The following is a 27,538-nucleotide window of genomic DNA, read 5'->3' as shown; positions in this document are numbered from 1 at the left end:
CTCACACGTAAGTACTACATCTTCTTCCGGAAGTCTTTGGGGAAACTGGGATGGTGGGGTTCCTCGCCTTCTCCACCCGACCATCCCAGTTGGGCCTCTTTTCCTGCTCAACCTCTTCCTTGGGCGTGAGTCTTCTCTGATATTTACAGGTGTCCTTCACCACCTCCCACGCCATGTGGATGTGCTCGGTCCAGGTTCCTCTCCCACTCCCACCGATGGATTATACGGATCCTCTCCCACCCTCTTAACAAACTTGGCAAGGAGTTGGTCATCTTCATAGGCTTACAGGGCAGGCCAACTCAATCCAACGCGGGTCCTTTCAAGGCTGGCATGGAGGCCGAAGCCATCTTGGACTCTTGCATCTTCTCCAAGGCAAGCAACAGGTCCACTTGAGTAATTGGCCGCAACTGCTCCTCTTCCAAATCACTAGGAGTGCAATAAAGGAGAATTTACTCTATTTATTATTCATAGAATCATAGAATCAAAGAGTTGGAAGAGACCTCATGGGCCATCCAATCCAACCCCCTGCCAAGAAGCAGGAATATTGCATTCAAATCACCACTGACAGATGGCCATCCAGCCTCTGCTTAAAAGCTTCCAAAGAAGGAGCCTCCACCACACTCCCTTCGGGGCAGAGAGTTCCACTGCTGAACAACTCTCACATAGAATCCTAGGGTTGGAAGAGACCTCCTGGGCAGAGAGTTCCACTGCTGAACGGCTCTCACAGTCAGGAAGTTCTTCCTAATGTTCAGATGGAATCTCCTCTCTTGTAGTTTGAAACCATTGCTCCCTTGTGTCCTAGTCTCCAAGGAAGCAGAAAGGAAGCTTGCTCCCTCCTCCTCCCTGTGGCTTCCTCTCACATATTGATACATGGCTCTCATCGTATCTCCTCTCAGCCTTCTCTTCTTCAGGCTAAACATGCCCAGTTCCCTAAGCCGCTCCTCATAGGGCTTGTTCTCCAGACCCTTGATCATTTGAGTCGCCCTCCTCTGGACACATTCCAGCTTGTCAATATCTCTCTTGAAATGTGGTGCCCAGAACTGGACACAATATTCCAGATGTGGTCTAACCAAAGCAGAATGATTTATAACTTTTATATCCCGATCTTCTCCACCTCCGTAGAGGGACTCCGACCGGCTCACAGCAAGGATTCAATGCTACAATACAGTCTAAAACAACATATATCAACAGAAAAATTAAAATACATCTATGTAAATAAAAATGTCATGTTCGTTTGTGGGATTAACAGAACTCAAAAACCACTGGACGAATAGACACCAAATTTGGACACAAGACACCTAACCAACCAATGTATGTCCTTCACTCAGAAAAATTGATTTTGTCATTTGGGAGTTGGAGTTGCTGGGATTTATAGTTCACCTACAATCAAAGAGGAGAGCAATGTCCAGTCTCGATAAAATAGTGAAGAGCAGAGACATCAGACTGACAACAAAGATCCGCCTAGTCAAAGCCATGGTCTTCCCTGTAGTCACCTACGGATGTGAGAGCTGGACCTTAGGGAAGGCTGAGCGAAGGAAGATAGATGCTTTTGAGCTGTGGTGTTGGAGGAAAGTGCTGAGAGTGCCTTGGACTGCGAGAAGATCCAACCAGTCCATCCTCCAGGAAAGAAAGCCCGACTGCTCACTGGAGGGAAAGATACTAGAGACAAAGTTGAAGTACTTTGGCCACATCATGAGGAGACAGGAAAGCCTAGAGAAGACAATTATGCTGGGGAAAGTGGAAGGCAAAAGGAAGAGGGGCCGACCAAGGGCAAGATGGATGGATGGCATCCTTGAAGTGACTGGACTGACCTTGAGGGAGCTGGGGGTGGTAACGGCCGACAGGGAGCTCTGGCGTGGGCTGGTCCATGAGGTCACGAAGAGTCGGAGACGACTGAACGAATGAACAACAACAACACAATCAAAGAGCATTCTGAACCCCACCAATGATGGAATTGAACCAAATATGGCACACAGAACTCCCGCGACGAACAGAAAATACTGGAAGGGTTTGGTGGGCATTGACCTTGAGTTTGGGAGTTGTAGCTCACCTACATCCAGAGAGCACTGTGGACTCAAACAATGATGGATCTGGACCAAACTTGGCATGGATACTCAATATGCCCAAATGTGAACACTGGTGGAGTTGGGGAAAAATAGAATCTTGATATTTGGGAGTTGTAGTTGCTGGGATTTATAGTTCACCTACAATCACAGAGCATTCTGAACCCCACCAACAATGGAATTGGGCCAAACCTCCCACCCAGAACCCCATGACCACAGAGTGGTCCACAGCAACACGTGGCAGGTGATGGCTAGTTGTCATATAAAATCCACATTATCTGCTTTGAACTGGGTTATATAGCAGTGTAGGTAAAGATAAAGGTCCTTCAGTTTTGGATTAGTAGTTTACCTACATCCAGAGAGCACTGTGGACTCAAACAATGATGGATCTGGACCAAACTCTACACAATTACTCAATATGCCCAAATGTGAACACTGGTAGAGTTTGGGGAAAATAGAATCTTGGCATTTGGGAGTTGTAGTTGCTGGGATTTATAGTTCACCTACAATCAAAGAGCATTCTGAACCCCACCAACAATGGAATTGAACCAAACTTGGCATACAGTTCTCCCAAGACCAACAGAAAATACTGGAAGGGTTTGGTGGGCATTGACCTTGAGTTTGGGAGTTGTAGTTCACCTACATCCAGAGAGCACTGTGGACTCAAGCAATGATGGATCTGGACCAAACTCTACACAATTACTCAATATGCCCAAATGTGAACACTGGTGGAGTTTTGGGGAAATAGAATCTTGGCATTTGGGAGTTGTAGTTGCTGGGATTTATAGTTGACCTACAATCACAGAGCATTCTGAACCCCACCAACGATAGAATTGGGCCAAACCTCCCACACAGAACCCCCATGTGGGCCATAGCAACACATGACAGGAGACGGCTAGTATAGAATAAAAGACATATAAGCCAATTCGCCAAGAGTAAAATCATGTCCAAACTCAGTCCACATGTGGTCAATAACTTTGTTCAATTGTTAGGCTTGGTCATTATTCTGTGAAGGCCTCGTTCCCTAACCAGGATTTCACTAGCTTCCTGAAGGTCAGGAGGGAGGAGGCGGATCTAATCTCATTTGGGGGAGAAGGGCCACCACAGAAAAGGCCCTGTCTCTCGTTCCCACCAGACGCAATTGCAAAAGTAGTGGGACTGAGAGCAGGGCCCCTCCAGAAGATCTTAACAGCCTTGATGGTTCATAGGGGAGAATACGTTCGGACAGGTAAACTGGGCCGGAACCGTATAGGGCAGTGCTTCCCAACCTGGGGGTCGAGACCCCTGGGGGGTCGTGAGAGGGTGTCAGAGGGGTCGCCAAAGATCATCAGAAAATACAGTATTATCTGTTGCTCATGCAAGTTCTGTGTGGGAAGTTTGCCCCAATTCTGTCATTTGTGGGGTTCTGAATGCTCTTTCATTGTAGGTAAACTATGAATCCCAGCAACGACAACTCCCAAATATCAAGGTCTATTTCCCCCAAACTCCACCAGTATTCACATTTGGGCATATTGAGTATTCGTGCCAAGTTTGGTTCAGCTCCATCATTGTTTAAGTCCACAGTGATCTCTGGATATAGGTGAACTACAACTCCCAAATTCAAGGTCAATGCCCACCAAACTCTTCCAGTATTTTCCATTGGTCAAGGGAGTTCTGTGTGCCAAGGTGGTTTAATTCCAGAGTGCTCCACCAGCAACTACAACTCCCAAAGTCAACCGCCCCGCCCCCAAACCCCACTAGTATTCAAATTTGGGTGTATTGAGTATTTGTGCCAAATTTGGTCCAGTGAATGAAAATACATCCTGCATATCAGATATTTATATTAAAATTCATAACAGACCTCACATCCTCTGAGGATGCTTGCCCTAGATGCAGGCAAAACGTCAGGAGAGAATGCTTCTAGAAAATGGACATATAGCCCGAAAAACCTACAACAACCCAGTTTATAACAGTAGCAAAATAACAGTAGCAAAAGCTCTAGGTGCTCTTACTGCCTACTACAGGGAAAACCAGCTGATCCCTAATCTATCTAAAAGACAGACATGTGCCTTTCATCTCAAGAACAGACAAGCATCCCGAGCTCTGAGGATTATTACCTGGGAAGGAAGGAATCCCACGGGAGCATTGCAGCGCACCCACATACCTGGGAGGAGTCACTCTGGACCGTGCCCTGACCTACAAGAAGCACCACCTGAACATCAAGCAAAAAGTGGGCGCTAGAAACTATATACAAAAGCTGACTGGCACAACCTGGGGATCACAACCAGACACAGTGAAGGCATCTGCCCTTGTGCTATCCTACTCTGCTGCTGAGTACGCATGCCCAGTGTGGAACACATCTCACCACGCTAAAACAGTGGATGTGGCTCTTAATGAGACATGCCGCATTATCACGGGGTGCCTGCGCCCTACACCACTGGAGAAATTACACTGCTTAGCCGGTATTGCACCACCTGACACACACCGGGAAGTAGCAGCCAATAGTGAAAGGACCAAGGCAGAGACATCTCCAGCTCATCCCCTGTTTGGGTATCAGCCAGCACATCAACGACTTAAATCCAGACATAGTTTTCTTAGATCTAGAGAGACACTCGCTGGAACACCTCAGCAAGCAAGAGTCCAAAAGTGGCAGGCTCAAACCCAGCACCTCAATCCGTGGGTGATACCAGATGAGAGACTCCCCCCTGGGCATACAGAGGACTGGGCGACTTGGAAGGCGCTGAACAGACTGCTGTGGCCCCACAAGATGCAGAGCCAACCTCAAGAAATGGGGCCACAAAGTGGAATCCTCGACATGCGAGTGCGGAGAAGAGCAAACCACTGACCACCTGCTGCAATGCACCCTGAGCCCTGCCACATGATGCACAAGGGAGGACCTTCTTGCAGCAACACCAGAGGCACTCCAAGGGGCCAGAGACTGGTCAAAGGACATTTAATCAACTACCAAACTCACAATTTTCGTATTTGTCTGTTTGTTTGCTTTGTTCTGTTAGAAATGTAATATAATGGACTGGTTGCTCTGACACGACAAATAAGTAGCAAAATGACAGTTGTGAAGTAGCAACGAGAATAATGTGATGGTTGGGGGTCACCACAGCATGAGGAACTGTATTAAGGGGGTTGCGGCATTAGGAACGTTGAGAAACACGGACTTAAGGGGACTCCATTGACCTTTTTTTGGTTTTATTACACAAGGAGCACATAGAGGTGATTTTGCCAGGAAATCCTCACCTTTCCGCCTCGCTGTCTCCGTCCTCGTGCAGCATGTGGGCTATCTGCCTCATTTGTCGCTTTCGGACATAATCGCACACCCGGTACATGGCGCCGTCCCGGCACAGTTCCCACAGGTCACTCCCAGAGTAGCCATGCGTTTTGGCAGCCAGTTCTTTCAAGCTCACGGCATTGCTCATCTGTTCCAACAACAAAATCGACCTCAGAGTTAAATATTTGGCTTTAGTAAAGCTCCTGACCTTGAAGGAGCTGGGGGTGGTGACGGCCGACAGGGAGCTCTGGCGTGGGCTGGTCCATGAGGTCACGAAGAGTCGGAGACGACTGAATGAATGAACAACAACAAAGCTCCTAGATGAGATCAATCTTGGAGAAGGGGGAGAACGCGACCATAGCTACCACATTACTAAAAGCAACCTTCCTTGCACCCAACTACCAGTCAATATCTGATATTCCTGTTCTGGGCATGATCCTTGGAGTATGTGCTCGCTTCTCAAGAAACAGCTTTGGTCACCTTGGTGGATGACCTATTCAGGGAAATAGATAGGGGGATCTGTCCCTGTTGGTTCTGCTGGACTTGGGTCCTGGTTTCCAGTACCATTTGCTCCTGGTTTCCAGTACCATTGCACATGGTATCTTCTGAGCTGCCTCCTGGACGTGAAACTGGGTTGGTTCCAGTTTTTCTTGGAAGGACAAACTCAGAAGGTGATGATTCAAGCTTGACCCCATAGCCATGGTCCCAAGACCTCAAATGGTCCATCTGGCCAAGTACTGTCAACGTTGACTAGTGATGGCTGTCTCTGTTTGTGGGCAGGATTCTTGGAAGGACAAACTCAGAAGGTGATGATTCAAGCTTGACCCCATAGCCATGGTAACAAGACCTCAAATGGTCCACCTGGACAAGTACTGTCAACGTTGACTAGTGATGGCTATCTCTGTTTGTGGGCAGGATTCTTAGAAGGACAAACTCAGAAGCTTGACCCCATAGCCATGGTCCCAAGACCTTAAATGGCACATCTGGCCACGTACTGTCAACATTGACTAATGATGACTATCTCTCATTGTGGGCAGGATTCCTGGAAGGACAAACTCAGAAGGTGATGATTCAAGCTTGACCCATAGCCATGGTCCCAAGACTTCAAATAGCCGATCTGGCCAAGTACTATCAACATTGACTAGTGATGGCTGTCAGGGTTTGTGGGCAGGATTCTTGGAAGGACAAACTCAGAAGGTGGTGATTCAAGTTTGACCCCCATAGCCATGGTCTCAAGACCTCAAATGGTCTATCTGGCCAAGTACTGTCAACGTTGACTAGTGATGGCTGTCTCTGTTTGTGGGCAGGATTCTTGGAAGGACAAACTCAGAAGGTGATAATTCAAGCTTGACCTCATAGCCATAGTCCCAAGATCTCAAAGGTCCACCTGGCCAAGTACTGTCAACATTGAATAATGATGGGTGTCTGGGTTTGTGGGCAGGATTCTTGGAAGGACAAACTCACAAGGTGATGATTCAAGCTTGACCCCATAGCCATGGTCCCAAGATCTCAAAGGTCCACCTGGCCAAGTACTGTCAACATTGACTAATGATGGCTGTCGGAGTTTGTGGGCAGATTCCTTCTCACCTCCATCCCATGTACAGGCAGCGTGCAACCAGTGGGCCACTTAACAATGCTGAAATTTGTTATTTTGGCCCAAAAGGCTCTGAATGCCACCTCTGCCAAAGTAAACAAGAGCAAATAATAGATTTCCCTGCTCTTTGAAGGCTCCAGAAGAAGCATTTTTCTCCTACAACCGAGTCATGCACCTCTGAAGGTGATGATATCCTCACATGGGGAGAAAACTAAACTATATGTGGACTTCCACCTGCGTTCCGAGGCCTACAGTGATTCCTCGGAGACAAGTTTTGCTCTTGGACTGTGTCTTTAGCCCTCATCTTTCCTAATCAGATGTCAGCTTGTGGGGCAAAGGACGGAGAAGGGAGTTGGAGAAAGAGACTCACCTTTTCACCAGCAAGAATGAGCTTCAGAATTTCCTGCCGCTGTCTTTGTGTCTATCAGAAGACAAGAGAGAATAGGATTCTGTGAATACTTACAACTGGAGGAAGCCAGAAGAACAGACCAAGGGTTGCGTTACGGGCACATGCAATAAAGCTAAATAGCTCTGATCAATCCCGATCTTTCACCAGAGAGAAGTTGGTATCCTAGATCCATGAGGATCTGGGAGAAATGGCATCCCACGGTGTTATTGTCTGGTTGCAATAATGCAGTCTGTGCGCATTCAGAAGACCTCCAAGCCACTCTAAACACCTTTTCAGAATCATACGAAAAGCTCGGCCTGTCATTAAACATTGAGAAAACCAAAGTGCTCTTCCAGCAGTCACCAGCCAATCCCAGAAATATAACTTAATGGTGTAACGTTAGAGAATGTTGACCCTTTCCGCTCCCTTGGCAGCCCCCTCTCCACAAAAGTCAACATTGACACTGAAATACATCACTGCCTGAGCTCTGCAAGTGCAGCATTTTTCCGAATGAAGCAGAGAGTATTTCAGGATCATACTGATGATGTATAGAAAGCCTACTTGGAAGGATCTAGCAATAATAACACTATGTTGACCCTTTCCGCTCCCTTGGCAGCCCTCTCTCCACAAAAGTCAACATTGACACCGAAATACAACACCGCCTGAGCTCTGTGAGTGCAGCATTTTTCCGAATGAAGCAGAGAGTATTTCAGGATCATACTGATGATGTATAGAAAGCCTACTTGGAAGGATCTAGCAATAATAACACTATGTTGACCCTTTCCGCTCCCTTGGCAGCCCTCTCTCCACAAAAGTCAACATTGACACCGAAATACAACACCGCCTGAGCTCTGTGAGTGCAGCATTTTTCCGAATGAAGCAGAGAGTATTTCAGGATCCTACTGATGATGTATAGAAAGCCTACTTGGAAGGATCTAGCAATAATAACACTATGTTGACCCTTTCCGCTCCCTTGGCAGCCCTCTCTCCACAAAAGTCAACATTGACACCGAAATACAACACTGCCTGAGCTCTGTGAGTGCAGCATTTTTCCGAATGAAGCAGAGAGTATTTCAGGATCCTACTGATGATGTATAGAAAGCCTACTTGGAAGGATCTAGCAATAATAACACTATGTTGACCCTTTCCGCTCCCTTGGCAGCCCCCTCTCCACAAAAGTCAACATTGACACCGAAATACAACACCGCCTGAGCTCTGCGAGTGCAGCATTTTCCCAAATGAAGCAGAGAGTGTTTGAGGATCATACTGATGATGTATAGAAAGACTACTTGGAAGGATCTAGCAATAATAACACTATGTTGACCCTTTCCGCTCCCTTGGCAGCCCCCTCTCCACAAAAGTCAACATTGACACCGAAATACAACACCGCCTGAGCTCTGCGAGTGCAGCATTTTCCCAAATGAAGCAGAGAGTGTTTGAGGATCATACTGATGATGTATAGAAAGACTACTTGGAAGGATCTAGCAATAATAACACTATGTTGACCCTTTCCGCTCCCTTGGCAGCCCCCTCTCCACAAAAGTCAACATTGACACCAAAATACAACATCGCCTGAGCTCTGCAAGTGCAGCATTTTCCAAATGAAGCAGAGAGTATTTGAGGATCATACTGATGATGTATAGAAAGACTACTTGGAAGAATCTAGCAATAATAACACTATGTTGACCCTTTCCTTTTCCTTAGCAGCCCCCTCTCCACAAAAGTCAACATTGACACTGAAATACATCACTGCCTGAGCTCTGTAAGTGCAGCATTTTCCAAATGAAGCAGAGAGTATTTGAGGATCATACTGATGATGTATAGAAAGACTACTTGGAAGGATCTAGCAATAATAACACTATGTTGACCCTTTCTGCTCCCTTAGCAGCCCTCTCTCCACAAAAGTCAACATTGACACTGAAATACAACACCGCCTGAGCTTTCTGAATGAAGCAGAGAGTGTTTGAGGAATGGGACATCCGTAGGGAGACCAAGGTGCTTGTTTATTAAGCCATTGTTCTCCCAACCCTGCTCTATGCCTGTGAGACGTGGACTGTCTATAGATGTCGCACTCAACTCTTGGAACGATTTTATCAGCATTGCCTCTGAAAAATCCTGCAAATCTCTTGGGAAGACAGGCGGACAAATGTCAGCGTGCTGGAAGAAGCAGCAAAGACCACCAGCACTGAAGCGATGCTCCTCCGCCATCAACTCCGCTGGACCAGCCACGTTGTCCGGAGCCTGACCACCATCTCCCAAAACAGTTGCTCTACTCCGAACTCACGAATGGAAAATGGAATGTTGGTGGATAGGAAAAGAGACTGAAAGATAGACTTAAAGCTAACCTTAAAAACTGTGGCATAGCCACCAAGAACTGGGAAGCCCTGGCCCTTGAGGGCTCTAGCTGGAGGTCAGCTACGACCAGCAGTGCTGTGGAATCTGAAGAGGCATGAATGGAGGGTGAAAGGGAGAAATGTGCCAAGAGGACGATGCGTCAAGTCAACCCTGACTAGGACAGCCTTCCCTCTGGAGACCAATGCCCCCACTGTGGAAGAACATGTGGGTCAAGAATAGGACTCTACGGTCACCTCCGTCCCCACCGCCAAGACACTCCACTTGGAAGGCCATCATCCTCAGACTACAAGGGATCGCCTAAGTGACTTACAGTGACAAAAGCCATTGCTACCACCTTCTTTCTCATGGTCACAAAGCTCCTAGGTCAGTGTTTCTCAACTGGGGGGTCGGGACCCCTGTGGGGGTCGCAAGGTGGTGTCAAAGGGGTCACCAAAGACCAACAGAGAAAACAGTGTTTTCTGTTGGTCTTGGGGGTTCTGTGTGTGAAGTTTGGCCCAATTCTATTGTTGGTAGGCTTCAGAATGCTCTTTGATTGTAGGTGAACTATAAATCCCAGTAACTACAACTCTCAAATGTCAAGGTCTAGTTTCCCCAAACTCCACCAGTGTTCGCATTTGGGTATGTTGAGTATTTGTGCCAAGTTTTGGGCCATTCCATCATTGTTAGAGTCCGCAGTGCTCTCTGGATGTAGGTGAACTACAACTCCAAAACTCAAGGTCAAAATTGCAGTTATGAATTAGCAATGAAAATAGTGTTATGGTTGGGGGTCACCAAAACATGAGGAAGTGTATTAAGGGGTCACAGCATTAGGAAGGTTGAGAAACACTGTCCGAGGTGGACGAACACAGATGCGTCTTTGAATGATCTATGTTTTATTAATTTTGCTATGTGTTTATGTTTACATTATATGTTTATGTTTTAAAATGTTTTAATGGTGTTGTGGGCATTGAATTGCCAACTCTGTAAACCGCCCTGAGTCGCCTGCGGGCTGAGAAGGACGGTATAGGAAATAAATATAGTAAATAAAGGACTTATCGTTTGTTATTCCGCCATATATTAGCATCAACTGGTGTTATGCTAATTTTTTATCTTTTTTTGGTGATGTACTTTGGCCACAATCGCTGGAGATTCTAATGAAAAAGGTGAGAGTTTGTGAGGAGCAGATGGGAGCAGGAATCGCAAAATAGGAAGGGAAGGGTTGCTTACGGGGAGACCAATCTGGAAGGTGGTTGGCATTCTCCTCCGGATGGCCGGATCCACGTCTTGGGGCCGATTGGTGGCTCCAAGCACCATGACCTGGAAAGCAACCAAAGGGGACAATTATCATTTTGAAGTATTTCCTTGAATGGTTTCAAACTATCGAACTATTAGATGAAGGGTTAGAAGGCATGATCATCAAGTTTGCAGACAACACCAAATTGGGAGGGAGAGCCAAGACTCCAGAGGACAGGAGCAGGACTCAAAGGGATCTCCACAGATTAGAGTGATGATGGGCCAAAACTAACAAAATGAAGTTCAACAAATGCAAGAGACTCCACTTAGGCAGGAAAAACGAAATGCAAAGAGACAGAATGGGGGACAACGAGGCCTGGCTTGAGAGCAGGACGTGTCATCCAGCCTCTGTTTCAAAGCTTCCAAAGAAGGAGCCTCCACCACACTCCCTCCAGTGCAGAGAGTTCCACTGCTGAACAACTCTCACATAGAATCCTAGGGTTGGAAGAGACTTCCTGGGCCATCATCCAGTCCAACCCCATTCTGCCAAAAAGCAGGAATATTGCATTCAAAGCACCCCTGGCAGATGGCCACCCAGCCTCTGTTTCAAAGCTTCCAAAGAAGGAGACTCCACCACACTCCCTCCGGGGCAGAGAGTTCCGCTGCTGAACAACTCTCACATAGAATCCTAGGGTTGGAAGAGACTTCCTGGGCCATCATCCAGTCCAACCCCATCCTGCCAAGAAGCAGGAATATTGCATTCAAAGCACCCCTGGCAGATGGCCATCCAGCCTCTGTTTAAAAGCCTCCAAAGAAGGAGCCTCCACCACACTCCGGGGCAGAGAGTTCCACTGCTGAACGGCTCTCACAGTCAGGAAGTTCTTCCTCATGTTCATCAATAGGAGCCTAGTGTCTAGATCTAGGGGAGTCCTGCTCCCCATGCTCTATTCCGCTTTGGTTAGACCACACCTGGAATATTGGGTCCAATTCTGGGCACCACAATTCAAGAGAGATATTGACTCCAAGCTGGAATGTGTCCAGAGGAGGGCGACTCAAAGGATCAAGGGTCTGGAGAACAAGCCCTATGAGGAGCGGCTTAAGGAGCTGGGCATGTATAGCCTGAAGAAGAGAAGGCTGAGAGGAGATATGATGAGTGCCATGTATAAATATGTGAGAGGAAGCCACAGGGAGGAGGGAGCAAGTTGAAACATTCCCACCTAGCTCCAGCAGACAAGAGTCCTTTGTCTCACCCTGGTCACTCCACAGATATATAAACCCTTTTCCCCAGTTCCAACACACCTCACAACCTCTGAGGATGCTTGCCATAGATGCAGGCGAAACGTCAGGAAAGAATGCCTCGAGACCATGGCCATATAGCCGGAAAAACCTACAACAACCCACTGTCATAATACAGCTCTCCCATGAACCATGTGGCAGAATCAAGCTCTTAACATGTGGCTGAAGGGGACAGTCTCTGTCTCTCCCTTTCCGGGGCTGCATTCACGGGTGATACCTGGCAGTCGGGCCCCGTCTCCAAACCATCCCAAAGACTCATGAACTCTGCTTTCATCATGGCGGTGGCTTCGTGGTCCATCTCGGAGCGGTTCCTCAAGAAGGCATCTGCCAGGAAGGATGACAAGAAGACTTCAGCCAGAGGCGTTCCTTATGGCGCCATTTGCAAAGTTTGCAATGGCTCCCTAAATGCACGTTTGCCTTTCCTTATGGGAAACATGCATTTAAGGAGCCATTGCAAACTTTGCAACACAGCCAAGCATTGTACCCATTCGAGTCCTTCTCTCGGACTTGTTTTTATTCCAATAATAATAATAATAATAATAATAATAATAATAATAATAAGTATAGGGTGGCAACCTGTGTTGGACGGGGTTACACTCCCCCTGAAGCCACAGGTCCGCAGTTTGGGTGTCCTCTTGGATTCTTCACTCACACTTGAGGCTCAGGTGTCGGCAGTATCCGGGAGGGCCTTTGCACAATTGAGACTTGTGCGCCAGCTGCGACCGTACCTCGTGAAGGCAGATCTGGCCGGGGTGGTCCACGCCTTGGTCACCTCTAGAGTGGATTACTGCAATGCGCTCTACGTGGGGCTGCCCTTGAAGACGGCTCGGAAGCTTCAATTGGTCCAGCGGGCAGCAGCCAGGATGCTAACCGGGGCTCATTATCAAGAGAGGTCTACCCCTCTGTTTAAGGAGCTCCACTGGCTGCCATTTATTTTCCGAGCCCAATTCAAGGTGCAGGTGCTCACCTACAAAGCCCTGAACGGTTTGGGACCACCCTACCTGCGTGACCGCATCACCATCTACGAACCCGCACGCTCACTCCGATCATCTGGGGAGGCCCTGCTCGTGATCCCACCCATGTCGCAAGCGCGCTTGGTGGGGACACGGGACAGGGCCTTCTCTGTGGCGGCCCCCCGACTTTGGAATGCCCTTCCAAAAGATCTCCGACAGGCCCCTACCTTAGCAGTTTTCAGAAGGAACCTAAAAACCTGGCTATTCCGACGTGCCTTCTCAGATTAGGAATTCCCCATCCCAAGTCCTAGAAGCACTTTAGTACAATCGTTGTTACTGCACACCATACCTCTAATCCTACGTTCCTCCTGCCATTTCAGCACTTTAACCCCTGTACCCCATTGCGCCGGCCGAACCAGTTTTAACAGTGTCTTGATGTAGTTATTGTTGTTATTTTGCTTAATTGTTTGATTTGCTTTGCTTATTACTGTATTATGTTTTATTGTATTGTGTTTTGAGGCTTCGGCCTGTGTAAGCCGCATCGAGTCCTGCGGGAGATGCTAGCGGGGTACAAATAAAGTTAATAATAATAATAATAATAATAATAATCTTTAATTTGGACCCCGCTACCATCTCGCCAAGGGACTCGGTGCGGCTTACATGAGGCCAAGCCCACAATACAACAATAGAAGCAATACAAGCAATAACAAATACAATACAAAGGAATTAAAATAAATCTCATACACAAAAAGCATAAACATTAAACAGAATACAGTGCACATTTAAAATCTGTGGCTGGGCCAAATGTAATTAAAGTTTTAAAAAATAATGCTTGGCATGAACAAGATAGAGGAGGCGGGGTGTTGATAGAGCAGTGTTTCTCAACCTGGGGGTCGGGACCCCTGGGGGGGTCGCGAAGGGGTGTCAGAGGGGTCGCCAAAGACAATTAGAAAACACAGTATTTTCTGTCGGTCATGGGGGTTCCGTGTGGGAAGTTTGGACCAATTCTATCCTTGGTAGTGTTCAGAATGCTCTTTGATTATAGGTGAACTATAAATCCTAGCAACTACAACTCCCAAATGTCATAGTCTATCTTCCCCAAACTCCACTAGTGTCCACATTTGGGCATATTGAGTATTCGTACCAAGTTTTGTCGGGATGCATCAGTGCTCTCTGGATGTAGGTGAACTACAACTCAAAAACCCAAGGTCAATGCCCACCAAACCCTTCTGGTATTTTCTGTTGGTCATGGGAGCTCTGTGTCCCAAGTTTGGTTCAATTCCATTATTAGTGGAATTCAGAATGCCCTTTGATACTGTAGGTGAACTATAAATCCCAGCAACTACAACTCCCAAATGACAAAATTAATCCTCCCCTCAACCCCATCAGTATTCAAATTCGGGCGTATCGGGTATTTGTGCCAAATGAATGAAAATACACCCTGCATATCGGGTATTTACAAGATGATTCATCACAGTAGCAAAATTACAGTTGTGAAGTAGCAATGAAAATAATGTTATGGTTGGGGGTCACCACAACATAAGGAACTGTATTAAGGGGTCACGGCATTAGGAAGGTTGGGAACCACTGTGATAGAGACATACAAGCAGTCCTAAATCAATATGAAGTGCTTTTGGGGGGGGGGGGGCATAGTGCTAAGGGTTCGTTATTCTGGAAAGGCACACTGGAACAATCACGTTTTCAAGCTCCTCCTGGAGACTGACAGAGATGGGGCATGCCTGGTGTCCTTGGGGAGCAAGTTCCAGAGTCGAGGGGCCACCACCGAGAAGGCCCTCTCCCTCATCCCCACCAAATGCGCTTGCGATGGTGGTGGGAGCATGAGCAGGGCCTCTCCAGATGATCGAAGAGATTGTGTGGGTTCGTATACAGAGATGCGGTCACGCAGGTAGGCAGGTCCCAAACTGTTCAAGGCTTTGTAGGTGAGCACCTGCACCTTGAATTGGGCCCGGAAGATGAACGGCAGCCAGTGGAGCTCCTTAAACAGGAGGGTTGACCTCTCCCTGTAAGGAGCTCCAGTTAACAACCTGGCCGCCGACCGTTGGACCAATTGGAATTTCCGGGCCATGTTCAAGGGCAGCCCCATGTAGAGTGCATTACAGTAGTCCAATCTGAAGGTGACTAAGGCATGGACCACCCTGGCCAGATCCGCCTTCACGAGGTACGGTCGCAGTTGGCGCACGAGTCTTAATTGTGCAAAGGCCCTCCCAGCCACTGCTGACGCCTGAGCTTCAAGCGTCAGTGATGAGTCCAGGAGGACGCCCAGACTGCGGACCTGTGATTTCAAGGGGAGTGCAACCCCATCCAAAACAGGTTGCCACCCTATACCCCGATCAGGTTTGCGATTGACCAGGAGGATCTCTGTCTTGTCAGGATTGATCTTCAGCTTGTTCCTCCTCATCCAGACAGACACAGCAGTCAGGCACTCGTCCAGCACTCAAGGGGCTTCCTTGGAGTTAGGTGGAAAGGAGTAGTAGAGTTGGGCGTCATCTGCGTAGAGATGGCACCCAACTCCAAAACTCTGGATGACCTCTCCCAGCGGTTTCATGTAGATGTTAAAGAGCATGGGAGACAGAATGGAGCCTTGCGGGACCCCACAAGTCAAAGCAGCCAATATACATCTTTCTAAATAGGTGTGAAAGTGATAAAGACTGGTGTGAACCAGATAAATTAATAGCAGTTTATTCGCTTGACTTGAAGGAAGGCACATAACAACAAACCTTCACCAATATCTGCTCCAGGTAGAAATCAAGACTGGTGAAATGGGTTTGTAAGTAGGCATTAATACAACTGCTTGCACTTTTGTTTGCTCCAGAGATAGACATGATAAGTCCTTGTCCTTCATATTTGCCATCTTCCTACTACAACAGTGTTTCTCAATCTGGGGGTTGGGACCCCCTGAGGGGGTTTCAGAGGGGTTGCCAAAGAGCATCAGAACACATATATTTCTGATGGTCTGAGGAACCCCTTGGGCAGAGAAGGCTGTAAATCCCAGCAACTACAGCTCAAAATGTCAAGGTCTATTTCCCCCAAACTCCACCAGTGTTCACATTTGGGCATATTAAGGATTTGTGCCAAGTTTGGTCCAGATCCTTCATTGTTTGAGTCCACAGTGCTCTCTGGATATAGGTGAACTACAACTCCCAAACTCAAGGTCAATGCCCACCAAACCCTTCCAATATTTTTTGTTGGCCATGGGGGTTCTGTGTGGGAAATTTGGCCCAATTTTATCATTGGTGAGGTTCATAATTTGTAGGTGAACTATAAATCCCAGCAACTACAACTCCCAAATGTCAAGGTGTATTTCCACCATTTGGGAATATTGAGTATCCGTGCCAAGTTTGGTCCAGATCTATCATTGTTTGAGTCCACAGTGCTCTCTGGAGGTAGGTGAACTACAACTCCCAAACTCAAGGTCAATGCCCACCAAACCCTTCCAGTATTTTCTGTTGGTCATGGGAGTTCTGTATTCCAAGTTTGGTTGAATTCTATCATTGGTGGAGTTCAGAATGCTCTTTGATTGTAGGTGAACTATAAATCCCAGCAACTACAACTCCTAAATATTAAGGTCTATTTTCCTCCTATTTTCCTACATCCAGAGAGCACTGTGGACTCAAACAATAATAGATCTGGACCAGACTTGGCACGAATACTCAATATGCCCAAATGTAAACACTATTGGAGTTAAATAGTGTTTACATTTGGGCATATTGAGTATTCATGCCAAGTCTGGTCCAGATCCATCATTGTTTGAGTCCACAGTGCTCTCTGGATGTAGGTGAACTACAACTCCAAAACTCAAGGGAAATGCCCACCAAACCCTCCCAGTACTTTCCTTTCATCATGGGAGTTCTGTGTGCCAAGTTTGGTTCAATTCCAATGTGGAGTTCAGAATGCTCTTTGATTGTAGGTCAACTATAAATCCCAGGAACTACAACTCACAAATGACAAAATCAACCCCCCACCCCAACCCCACCAGTATTCAAATGTGGGCGTATCAGGTATTTGTGCCAAATTTGCATTACGATTCATAACAGTAGCAAAATTAAAGTGATGAAGTCGCAATGAAAATAATGTTCTAGTTGGGGGTCACCACAACAGGAGGAACCGTATTAAGGGGTCGCGGCATTAGGAAGGTTGAGAAACAATGTACTAGAACAGGGGTCAGGAACCTTCGGCCCTCCAGGTGTGGTGGACTTCAACTCCCACAATTCCTTGAGGCTAGGCATTCGCCCCAAAGGCTTACCTTGGCCTCAAGGAATTGTGGGAGTTGAAGTCCACCACACCTGGAGGGCCGAAGGTTCCCCATGCCTGTACTAGAACATTACAAGTCAGAGCAAATGTTCAAACACCATAGAGGCTGACCATAGGATACAGACGAGAGAGCTACAGAAGTCACCTATTTCGTCGATGAAGATGATGCAGGGTTGGATCTTGGTTGCCAGAGAGAAAACGGCGGCCGCGAGCTTCTGCGACTCCCCGTACCATTTGTCCGTCAAGGTAGACGCCTGTAGGTTGATGAACCTGCATCCCGATGCCTGGGCAATGGCTTTGGCAAGGAGGGTTTTGCCGCAGCCCGGAGGACCATAAAGTAAGACACCTGGTGAGAAGGTAAAAGCATAATCTCAGCTTCACGGTGGCTTCCTCCCTCAATCTCCATTTCCTTTGCGCCATCAAATATGTGGTTTTAGCAACGCAAAAGTAGAGTTGCTGAAGACTTGCATTGCTTATCCGCACGCAGGTAGGAGTACATTTGACCTCTCCACCACTGTACTAAGGCTAAAGAAGAAAAGAGGTTGTTTATCAGGTTGTGAGTTTTCCGGGCTGTCTGGCCATATTCCAGAAGCATTCTCTCCTGATGTTTCACTGCATCTGTGGCAGGCATCCTCAGACGTTGTGAGGTCTGTTGGAAACTACGAAAAGTAAGTTTGTATATCAATGGAAGGTATCCCCCTCCATGACCCAACTTGGGCCCTCTGATCTTCTGGAGAGGCCCTCATTTTGCTGGAGCTTTTTGTTGAGTTCCATGGCCAGAGAAGCAGAGGGCGGAATCAGAAGAACGGCCTGCCTCAGGGGAGCGTGCTTGCTCCATCCATGTTCAACATCTACACAAATGACCAGCCACTGCCAGAAGGGACAGAGAGCTTCATCTATGCTGATGATCGTGCCCTCACCGCTCAAGCAGGGAGCTTTGAGATGGTTGAACAGAAGCTCTCCAAAGCCCTAGGTGCTCTTACTGCCTATTACAGAGAAAACCAACTGATCCCTAATCCATCTAAAACACAGACATGCGCCTTTCACCTTAAGAAGAGACAAGCATCCCGAACTCTGAGGATCATTACCTGGGAAGGAATCTCACTGGAGCATTACAGCGCACCCAAATACCTGGGAGGAGTCACTCTGGACCGTGCTCTGACCTACAAGAAGCACTGCCTGAACATCAAGCAAAAAGTGGGTGCCAGAAACAATATCATACGAAAGCTGACTGGCACAACCTGGGGATCACAACCAGACACAGTGAAGACATCTGCCCTTGCGCTATGCTACTCTGCTGCTGAGTACGCATGCCCAGTGTGGAACACATCTCACCACACTAAAACAGTGGATGTGGCTCTTAATGAAACATGTCGCATTATCACGGGGTGTCTGCGCCCTACACCACTGGAGAAATTACACTGCTTAGCCGGTATTGCACCACCTGACATCCGCCGGGAAGTAGCAGCCAATAGTGAAAGGACCAAGGCAGAGACATCTCCGGCCCATCCCCTGTTTGGGTATCAGCCAGCACGTCAACGACTTAAATCAAGAAATAGTTTTCTAAGATCTACAGAGACACTCGCTGGAACGCCTCAGCAAGCAAGAGTCCAAAAGTGGCAGGCTCAAACCCAGAACTGATACCAAATGAGAGACTCCCCCCTGGGCACACAGAGGACTGGGCAACTTGGAAGGCGCTGAACAGACTGCGCTCTGGCACCACGAGATGCAGAGCCAATCTTAAGAAATGGGGCCACAAAGTGGAATCCACAACATGCGAGTGTGGAGAAGAGCCAACCACTGACCACCTGCTGCAATGCATCCTGAGCCCTGCCACGTGCACGATGGAGGACCTTCTTGTGGCAACACCGGAGGCACTCCAAGGGGACAGAGACTGCTCAAAGGACATTTAATCAGCTACCAAGTTTGCAAAATTTGTGGGTTTTTTTATCTGTTTGTTTGTTTTGTTCTGTTAGAAATGTAATACAATGTTCTGGTTGCGGATGACACGATAAATAAATAACACAATCACAGGCTGAACTCCAACAAATAATACGCTGGAGACAAATGATTTCTTTCTTTCTTTCCTCAGTCCCTGAAAGACAGTTCTAATGTTTCCTGCTCAAACACCCTGTAATATAGCATCCCAACTCCCATCAACTCTCTAGTGGCCAAACATTGTGCCTACACTCTGTTAACTGCAATTTCTATTTTAATCACAAAACAGATTTATTTTGTCATGTCAGGAGCCAGTCCAAGGATGATAGGGTGATCTCGACTGTGTGTGTGTGATGACTTTGACTAATTTATTTATTTATTTGGGGTGCTTCTACCCCGCCGGGGGGGGGGGGGGGTGGACGACTCAGGGCGGCTTACAAAAAGACACAATTCGATGCCTAACAAGTCACAAAATACAATACAATATACAATACGCAATACACAAATTTACCATATAATGTCAACAATTATAACTAATTAAAACAGTCAAACAATATACTAGCAGCAATAAAATCATCTTGTGGTCAATGTTCACCAATTCATAGTCCGTAATCCATCCAGCATCGTCATTATCCTTTCCTACTCTGGCCATCATTGGTTGTCTTTGTCCATCTGCCAGCTTACCCAAAGGCCTGGTCCCACATCCGGGTTTTTAGCTTCCTTCTGAAAGCAAGGAGGGATGTTGCTGTCCTAATCTCCCCTGGGAGTGCATTCTACAGGCAAGGGGCCACCACCGAGAAGGCCCTGTCCCTCGTCCCCACCAGTCTCACTTGTGATAGATCTTAAACTCCGAGGTAAGACATAGAAGGAGATAAGTTCGGACAGGTACGCTGCGCCAGAGCCGTATAGGGTTTTGTAGGTCAAAACCAGCACTTTGAATTGTGCTCGGAGTCGGAACTGGATCGGCAGCCAGTGGAGCTGACACAGCAGAGGGGTGGTCTGCTCCCTGTATGACGCTCCCGTGAGTAATCTGGCCACTGCCCGCTGGACTAATTGAAGTTTCCGAACAGTCTTCAAAGGCAGCCCCACATAGAGCGCGTTGCAGTAATCTATTCGGGATGTAACAAGAGCGTGGACCACCGTGGCCAGATCCGACTTCCCAAGGTACGGCCGCAGCTGGTGCACAAGTTTTAATTGTGCAAAGGCCCTCCCGGCCACCGCCAAGACCTGGGGTTCCAGGCTCTGTGGATGACCACAGTGTCAAGCCTTCGCAATTATACACACAGATCAGAAATAGGAAGGCATGAACAATCCTGGTTTTAGTATTCAATGACACTCCAGTGTGCAGGGATTTGGAAAGATGATAAACATCCTATTGTCGAAGGCTTTCATGGCCGGAATCACTGAGTTGTTGTGACTTTTCTTCGTCACCTCCAGATTGGACTACTGTAATGCACTCACGAAAGTAGGCGGGTCCCAAACCATTTAGGGCTTTATGGGTGATGACCTGCACCTTGAATTGGGCTCGGAAAATCAACGGCAGGCAGTGGAGCTCCTTAAACGGGGGTAGACCGCTCCCTATAACTAGCCCCAGCTATGAATCTGGTTGCCAAACGTTGGACAAGTTGTAGTTTCTGGACCGCCTTCAAGGGTAGCCCCACATAGAGTGCATTGTAGTAGTCTAGTCTAGAGGTGACGAAGACATGGACCACCATGGTCAAGTCAGACTTCACGAGGTATGGTGACAGTTGGCGCACGCGTCAGCGCTGAGTCCAGGAAGACCCCCAAACTGCAGACCTGTGATTTCAAGGGGAGTGCAACCCCATCCAGCACAGGTTGCCACCCAATACCCCGGTTGGACGGACGACTGACCTGGAGGACCTCTGTCTTGTCAGGATAGATCCTCAGCTTGTTCTTCCTCATCCAGGTCATCACAGCAGCCAGGCACAGGTCTAGTTTACATGGAGGAAAGGTATGTTTTGGAATTGTTGCAAGGCCTACCTCTTGGCGGCTGGCAGAGAGCGGAGTGCCGAAACAAATGCCTCTTCTGGAATGGCAGGATGACCGAGTCCTGGAGCTCACGGACCGTCTCCTCAAGGCCTGCAACATCTCTCCAAGAGACCTGTGGATGGACAAGCCATGAGGATGGCACAAAGACTCTGCGGTGCATCTATACTGTAGAATTAACACAGTTTGATACCACTTTAAGCACCAAGGCTCAATGCTATGGAATCGTAGAACTTGTAGGTTGATGAGGCATCAGCACTCTTTGGCAGAGGAAACCGAAAACCACAACACAGCTACTCCCACGAAACAAGGCTTTCAAAGCGGTGTCGAACTGTATTCATTCTCCAGTGTAGATGCACCCTTGGTTTGGTTTTTGATTTTTTCCAAATGCTGCAATGCTGAATGAGAAGCCCAATGGGATTCTGAAATTAATAGGTCTTTCTTAAGTTGGAGAGATGGAGTTGCCTTCCATCTTACCTTCATGTCTCTCGGAACGACCAAATGGGAGGCGATGGCCATCTCGTGTTCGGTCAGCTTCAGCCTCTCCACTCCAATCTGTTTCATCAAGCCTTCTGCCTGTTGCCAGGGAAAGAAAGGGTTGGACCACCTTCACCTCTGCATCCCTCTCTCCAGGTGAATATACAGCAAGCATAGGCAAACATCAGCCCTCCAGGTGATTTGGACCCCCATCTCCCACAATTCCTAACAGCCTACTGGGAGTTGGGGTCTAAAACACCTGGAGGGGTGAAGTTTGCTCATGCCTGCTACATATGGACCTTTTAATTATACCATGTGTTTGTTCTCCTCCAAAAACATTATTATTATTATTATTATTATTATTATTATTATTATTATTATTATTTAGAGTTAATAATAATAAACTTGTGCACCATCTGCGCCCATACCTTGGGAAGTCGGATCTGGCCACGGTGGTCCACGCTCTTGTTACATCCCAAATAGATTACTGCAACGCGCTCTACGTGGGGTTGCCTTTGAAGACTGTTCGGAAACTTCAATTAGTTCAGCGGGCGGCAGCCAGATTGCTCACCGGAGCGTCATACAGGGAGCAGACCACCCCTCTGTTATGTCAGCTCCACTGGCTGCCGATCCAGTTCCGAGCACAATTCAAAGTGCTGGTTTTGACCTACAAAACCCTATATGGTTCCGGCCCAGCGTACCTGTCCGAACGTATCTCCTTCTACGTCCCACCTCGGAGTTTAAGATCTGCTGAGGGGGCCCTGCTCTCGGCCCCACCTTTATCACAAGCGAGACTGGTGGGGACGAGGGACAGGGCCTTCTCGGTGGTGGCCCCTCGCCTGTGGAATGCACTCCCCGGGGAAATTAGGACATCAACATCCCTCCTTGCTTTCAGAAGGAAGCTAAAAACCTGGATGTGGGACCAGGCCTTTGGGTAAGCTGGCAGATGGACAAAGACAACCAATAATGACCAGAGTAGGAAAGGACAACGACAATGCTAAATGGTTTACGGACTTGGATTTGGTGAACACTGACCACAAGATGTTTTTATTGCTGCTAGTTTATTGTCTGATTGATTTAATCAGTTATAACTGTGATATTATGTGGTAAATTTGTGTATTGTATATTGCATTGTATGTTGTAATTGTTAGGCATCGAATTGTGCCTTTTGTAAGCCGCCCTGAGTCCCCCCGAGGGGGTTGAGAAGGCCCAGGGTAGAAGTACCCCAAATAAATAAATAAATAAATAAATAAATAAATAAATAATAATTATTATCATTATTTATACCCCGCTAACATCTCCCAAAGGACTCGGTGCGGTTTACAAAATGCCAAGGCCCTCAATAAAACAACAGCATAACAAATACAACAATAAAACTCATCAAGCAAAACAATAAACATTAAAACAATAACACCATGACGCATTTAAAACTAAAGGCTGGGCCAAATGTAATGAATGAAATTTCAAAGTGCTGGACATGACAGGTGGAATGTATAGGTTTTTAGAGGTAGGTGCCGTGTGCAGACAATCTTAAATCTCTAGTAAAGTGCGTTTGGGACATGATGCTGGGAGTTTCCTATTCTGGGAAGGCACACTGGAACAGCCACGTCTTCAAGCTCTTCCTAAAGACTGCCAACGTTGGGGCTTCTCTGATGTCCTTGGGGAGAGAGTTCCAGAGTCAGGGGCCACCACAGAGAAGGCCCTGTCCCTCGTCCCCACCAAACGCGCTTGCAACGCAGATGGGATCGTGAGCAGGGCCTCTCCAGATGATCAGAGGGATCGTGTGGGTTCATATATGGAGATGCGGTCATGCAGGTAGGCGGGTCCCAAACCGTTTAGGGCTTTGTAGGTGAGCACCTGCACCTTGAATTGGGACCGGAAAATGAACGGCAGCCAATAGAGCTCCTTAAACAGGAGGGTTGACCTCTCTCTGGAAGGAGCATCAGTTAACAACCTGGCCGCCAACCGTTGGACCAGTTGGAATTTCCGAGCCGTTTTCAAGGGCAGCCCCATGTAGAGCGCATTACAGTAGTCCAATCTGGAGGTGACCAAGGCATGGACCACCCTGGCCAGATCAGCCTTTACAAGGTACGGTCACAGCTGGCGCACAAGTCTTAGTTGTGCAAAAGACTCCCGGCCACTGCCGACGCCTGAGCCTCAAGCGTAAGCGATGAATCCAAGAGGACTCCCAAACTGGGGACCTGTGGCTTCAGGGGGAGTGCGACCCCGTCCAACACAGGTTGCCACCCTATACCCCGATCCGGTTTACAATCGACCAGGAGGACCTCTGTTTTGTCGGGACTGATCTTCAGCTTGTTCCTCCTCATCCAGACAGCCACAACTCATCCAGCACACGAGGGGCTTCCTTGGAATTAGGTGGAAAAGAGTAGTAGAGTTGTGTGTCATCTGCGTAGAGAAGGCACCCAACTCCAAAACTCCAGAAGACCTCTCCCAGCGGTTTCATGTAGATGTTGAAAAGCATGGGAGACAGAATGGAACCTTGCGGGACCCCACAGGTCAAAGATCAAGGGTCCGAGCAGGCATCTCCCAGCTGCACCATCTGGGAGAGACCCTCCAGGAAGGACCGGAGCCACGACAGAACCATGCCCCCAAGGCCCATCCCAGAGAGACGACCCAGAAGGATACCATGATCGATGGTATCGAAAGCTGCTGAGACATAGAAAAAATAGCCACCAATAGTATCATCGCTCCACCTGTGTGATAGCAAAAACCGCAGGTGAGAAAGGTATGAACGAGGTGGCACTTGGATGATTGAGCTCCACTTACCTTTTTCTTGAGATGGATCCTCTGCTTCCGGCTCGGGTCCAAAGCATCCGAGACCCACTTGATGCTGAAATAGGTGGTGGCCCCAAAAATAGTCAGGCGGAGGAGGGTGCCCAAGACCTCGTTCCGGGTCAGTGGCCGGGTCAAGACTTCCTTGGAGAGTTCCCCAAGAAGCATGTTTTTTTTCCAGATCAGAAGCTGACCTAGGATTTCCTTAAACAGGAGACACATTGAAATATTAAAGAGATTGCTCCAAATGTAAGGCGCAACCACCTAACCTAGTTGCAATTGTCAAATAAATTGTGTTAAAGAGCCTTTTCAGTAGTAGTTCCATGCCAACTATACAAACCCCATGAATCCCTTGTGGCGCATCTACACTGTAGAATTAATGCAGTTTGATACCATGGCTCAATGCTATGGAATCCCAGGAATTGTAGTTTTGCAAGGTCTCTGGTTTTCTCTAGCAATTTATCTGCCATGGCTAAATGCTATGGAATCCTGTGACTTGTAGTTTTACAAGGTCTCTAATTTTCTCTGGCAATTTATCTACCATGGCTAAATGCTATGGAATCCTGTGATTTGTAGTTTTACAAGGTCTCTAATTTTCTCTAGCAATTTATCTACCATGGTTCAATGCTATGGATTTCTGAGAGCTGTAGTTTTACAAGATCTCTAATTTTCTCTGGCAATTTATCTACCATGGCTCAATACTGTGGAATCCTGGGATTTGTAGTTTTACAAGGTGTCTAATTTTCTCTGTTGGTTTATCTGCCATGGCTCACTACTATGGAACTCTGGGATTTGACATTTTACAAGGTGTCTCATTTTCTCTGCCAATTTATCTGCCATGGCTAAATCCTATGGAATCCTGGGAGTTGTAGTTTTACAAGGTCTCTAATTTTCCCTGGCGATTTATCTGCCGTGGTTCAATGCTTTAGAGTCCTGGGATTTGCAGTTTCACAAGGAATCTAATTTTTCTCTGCACAAAAGTGTGGGTGCCTCACCAAACTACAAATCCCAGGATTAAAGAGCAGTCGAACTGCATACATTCTATAGTGAAAAATGGATCCTTAGTCTAGGGACACCCAAGAGGGTGCTTCTACATTGTAGAATTGTTGCACTTTAACACCACTTTGCCATAGCTATTGAGCCATGGGAGGTGTAGTTTTGCAAGGTCTTTAGCTTCCTGTACCAAAGAATGCTGGTGCTTTATCAAACTCCAACTCCCAAGGCAGTTAAAGTGGAATCAAACTGGATTAATTCTACAATTTAGATGTGCTCTAGGAGACAATGTTGCCAGTTGCACCCTCCAAAAAAGAACCAATGATATTTGGCACGCCTTGGCAGTTTACATAGTGCAAAAAGTGTATTAATTCTATAGTACAGAGATGATTTTGCTAGCTTCCTGCTCTGAAGTAGAATTGGTATCCCATCCAAGCACAAACCAAGGACTAGCTCGAGAGCAGGACGTGTGGAAAAGATCTTGGAGTCCTCGTGGGGAGGAAGGGGAACATGAGCCAGGAATGTGATGTGGCGGCAAAAAAGCCAATGGGATGTTGGCCTGCATCAAGAGAAGCCTAGTGTCTAGATAGAGGGAGATCATGCTCCTCATGCTCTATTCCGCTTTGGTTAGACCACACCTGGAATATTGTGTCCAATTCTGGGCACCACAACTCAAGAGAGATATTGACTCTAAGCTGGAATGTGTCCAGAGGAGGGCGACTCAAATGATAAAGGGTCTGGAGAACAAGCCCTATGAGGAGCGGCTTAAGGAGCTGGGCATGTTCAGCCTGAAGAAGAGAAGGCTGAGAGGAGACATGATGAAGGCCATGTATAAATACGTGAGAGGAAGCCACAGGGAGGAGGAGGGAGCAAGCTTCCTTTCTGCTTCCCTGGAGACTAGGACGCGGAACAATGGCTTCAAACTACAAGAGAGGAGATTCCATCTGAACATGAGGAAGAACTTCCTGACTGTGAGAGCCGTTCAGCAGTGGAACTCTCTGCCCCGGAGGGAGTGTGGTGGAGGCTCCTTTTTTGGAAGCTTTGAAACAGAGGCTGGATGGCCATCTGTCAGGGGTGATTTGAATGCAATCTTCCTGCTTCTTGGCAGAATGGGGTTGGACTGGATGATGGCCCACCAGGTCTCTTCCCACTCTAGGATTCTAGGATTCTATGATTCTGGCTTTGTATATATCTTTGCATTTAATAGAAGCCAAGCAGGCGGGAAACAAAGGACAGGAATGAAAGAATGAGTGTATTGTCGAAGGCTTTCATGGCTGGAATCACTAGGTTCTTGTGGGTTTTTTCGGGCTATATGGCCATGTTCTAGAGGCATTTTCTTCTGACATTTTGCTTGCATCTATGGCAAGCATCCTCATTGTCATACCTCACTACCTCTGAGGAGGCTTGCCATAGATGCAGGCCAAACGTCAGGAGAAAATGCCTCTAGAACATGGCCATATAGCCCAAAAACACCCCACAAGAACCTAAAGAATGAGTGAATGGCAGGAGGAGGAGGAGAGAAGGAGGAGGAATCCCAGATTACCAACAGAAATTGATTAAATTAGGTCGCCAATATTAAATGAGGGTGCAGCCCCCCTACCCAAGAAATCCCCCTTTTTTCAACCCATTCAAAGCTAACCTGCTTTGCAAGGACAGAGTCTGGCTCTTGGGTGCTGACCGTGGTGCTGAATGATGGAAGGCAGGAAGAGGAGGAAGGAGGCAGCCCTTGGCATGAAAGAGAAGAGGGAATGCATACCAGGAAGGAAGGCTGGCTCTGGTTGGCTGCCGAGGCTCCAGTCGGCAAGGCTCTCCGCTTAGGAACAAGAGCCGCAGCAAAAACATTCCTACCTCCAAGGTTGCTGTGAGTTTTCCGGCCTGTCTGGCCATGTTCCAGAAGCATTCTCTCCTGATGTTCCCCCCACAACTATGGCAGGC

General features: G+C 47.5%; 1 protein-coding gene across 2 annotated transcripts; it reads right to left on the bottom strand.

Moving 5' to 3' along the window:
- Window positions 1-278: 278 nt before the first annotated feature.
- Window positions 279-27,538, bottom strand: LOC132782738 (outer mitochondrial transmembrane helix translocase-like). Of its 2 annotated transcripts, XM_060787638.2 has the most exons (10): window positions 27,243-27,537; window positions 24,605-24,814; window positions 21,818-21,916; window positions 21,335-21,455; window positions 17,541-17,741; window positions 12,388-12,494; window positions 10,869-10,958; window positions 7,290-7,340; window positions 5,295-5,473; window positions 279-426 (listed from the first exon to the last, which is right to left on the bottom strand). In XM_060787638.2, exons 1-10 carry the CDS (start codon window positions 27,501-27,503, stop codon window positions 300-302), a joined length of 1,446 nt encoding a protein of 481 aa, XP_060643621.2. In that variant the 5' UTR covers window positions 27,504-27,537; the 3' UTR covers window positions 279-299. The 2 variants fall into 2 exon arrangements, with proteins under 2 accessions (XP_060643621.2, XP_067326723.1); XM_067470622.1 differs by lacking the exon at window positions 24,605-24,814 and having other exon boundaries at window positions 27,243-27,538.

The sequence above is a fragment of the Anolis sagrei genome, chromosome 7 (genome assembly GCF_037176765.1).
Source record: "Anolis sagrei isolate rAnoSag1 chromosome 7, rAnoSag1.mat, whole genome shotgun sequence".
Taxonomy (NCBI): Eukaryota; Metazoa; Chordata; class Lepidosauria; order Squamata; family Dactyloidae; genus Anolis; species Anolis sagrei.
The sequence above is the reverse complement of the archived record's forward strand: the minus strand, read 5'-3'. Positions and strand labels throughout refer to the sequence as shown.

Excerpts from the sequence above, each read along its gene's own strand:
- LOC132782738 (XM_060787638.2), bottom strand. The coding sequence starts at position 27,503 with ATGCTTCTGGAACATGGCCAGACAGGCCGGAAAACTCACAGCAACCTT. Across the intron at positions 21,456-21,817 it reads TCGTTCCGAGAGACATGAAG|GTCTCTTGGAGAGATGTTGC; the intron begins GTAAGATGGAAG and ends GTCCATCCACAG. Across the intron at positions 17,742-21,334 it reads TCTCTGCCAGCCGCCAAGAG|GTGTCTTACTTTATGGTCCT; the intron begins GTAGGCCTTGCA and ends CCTTCTCACCAG.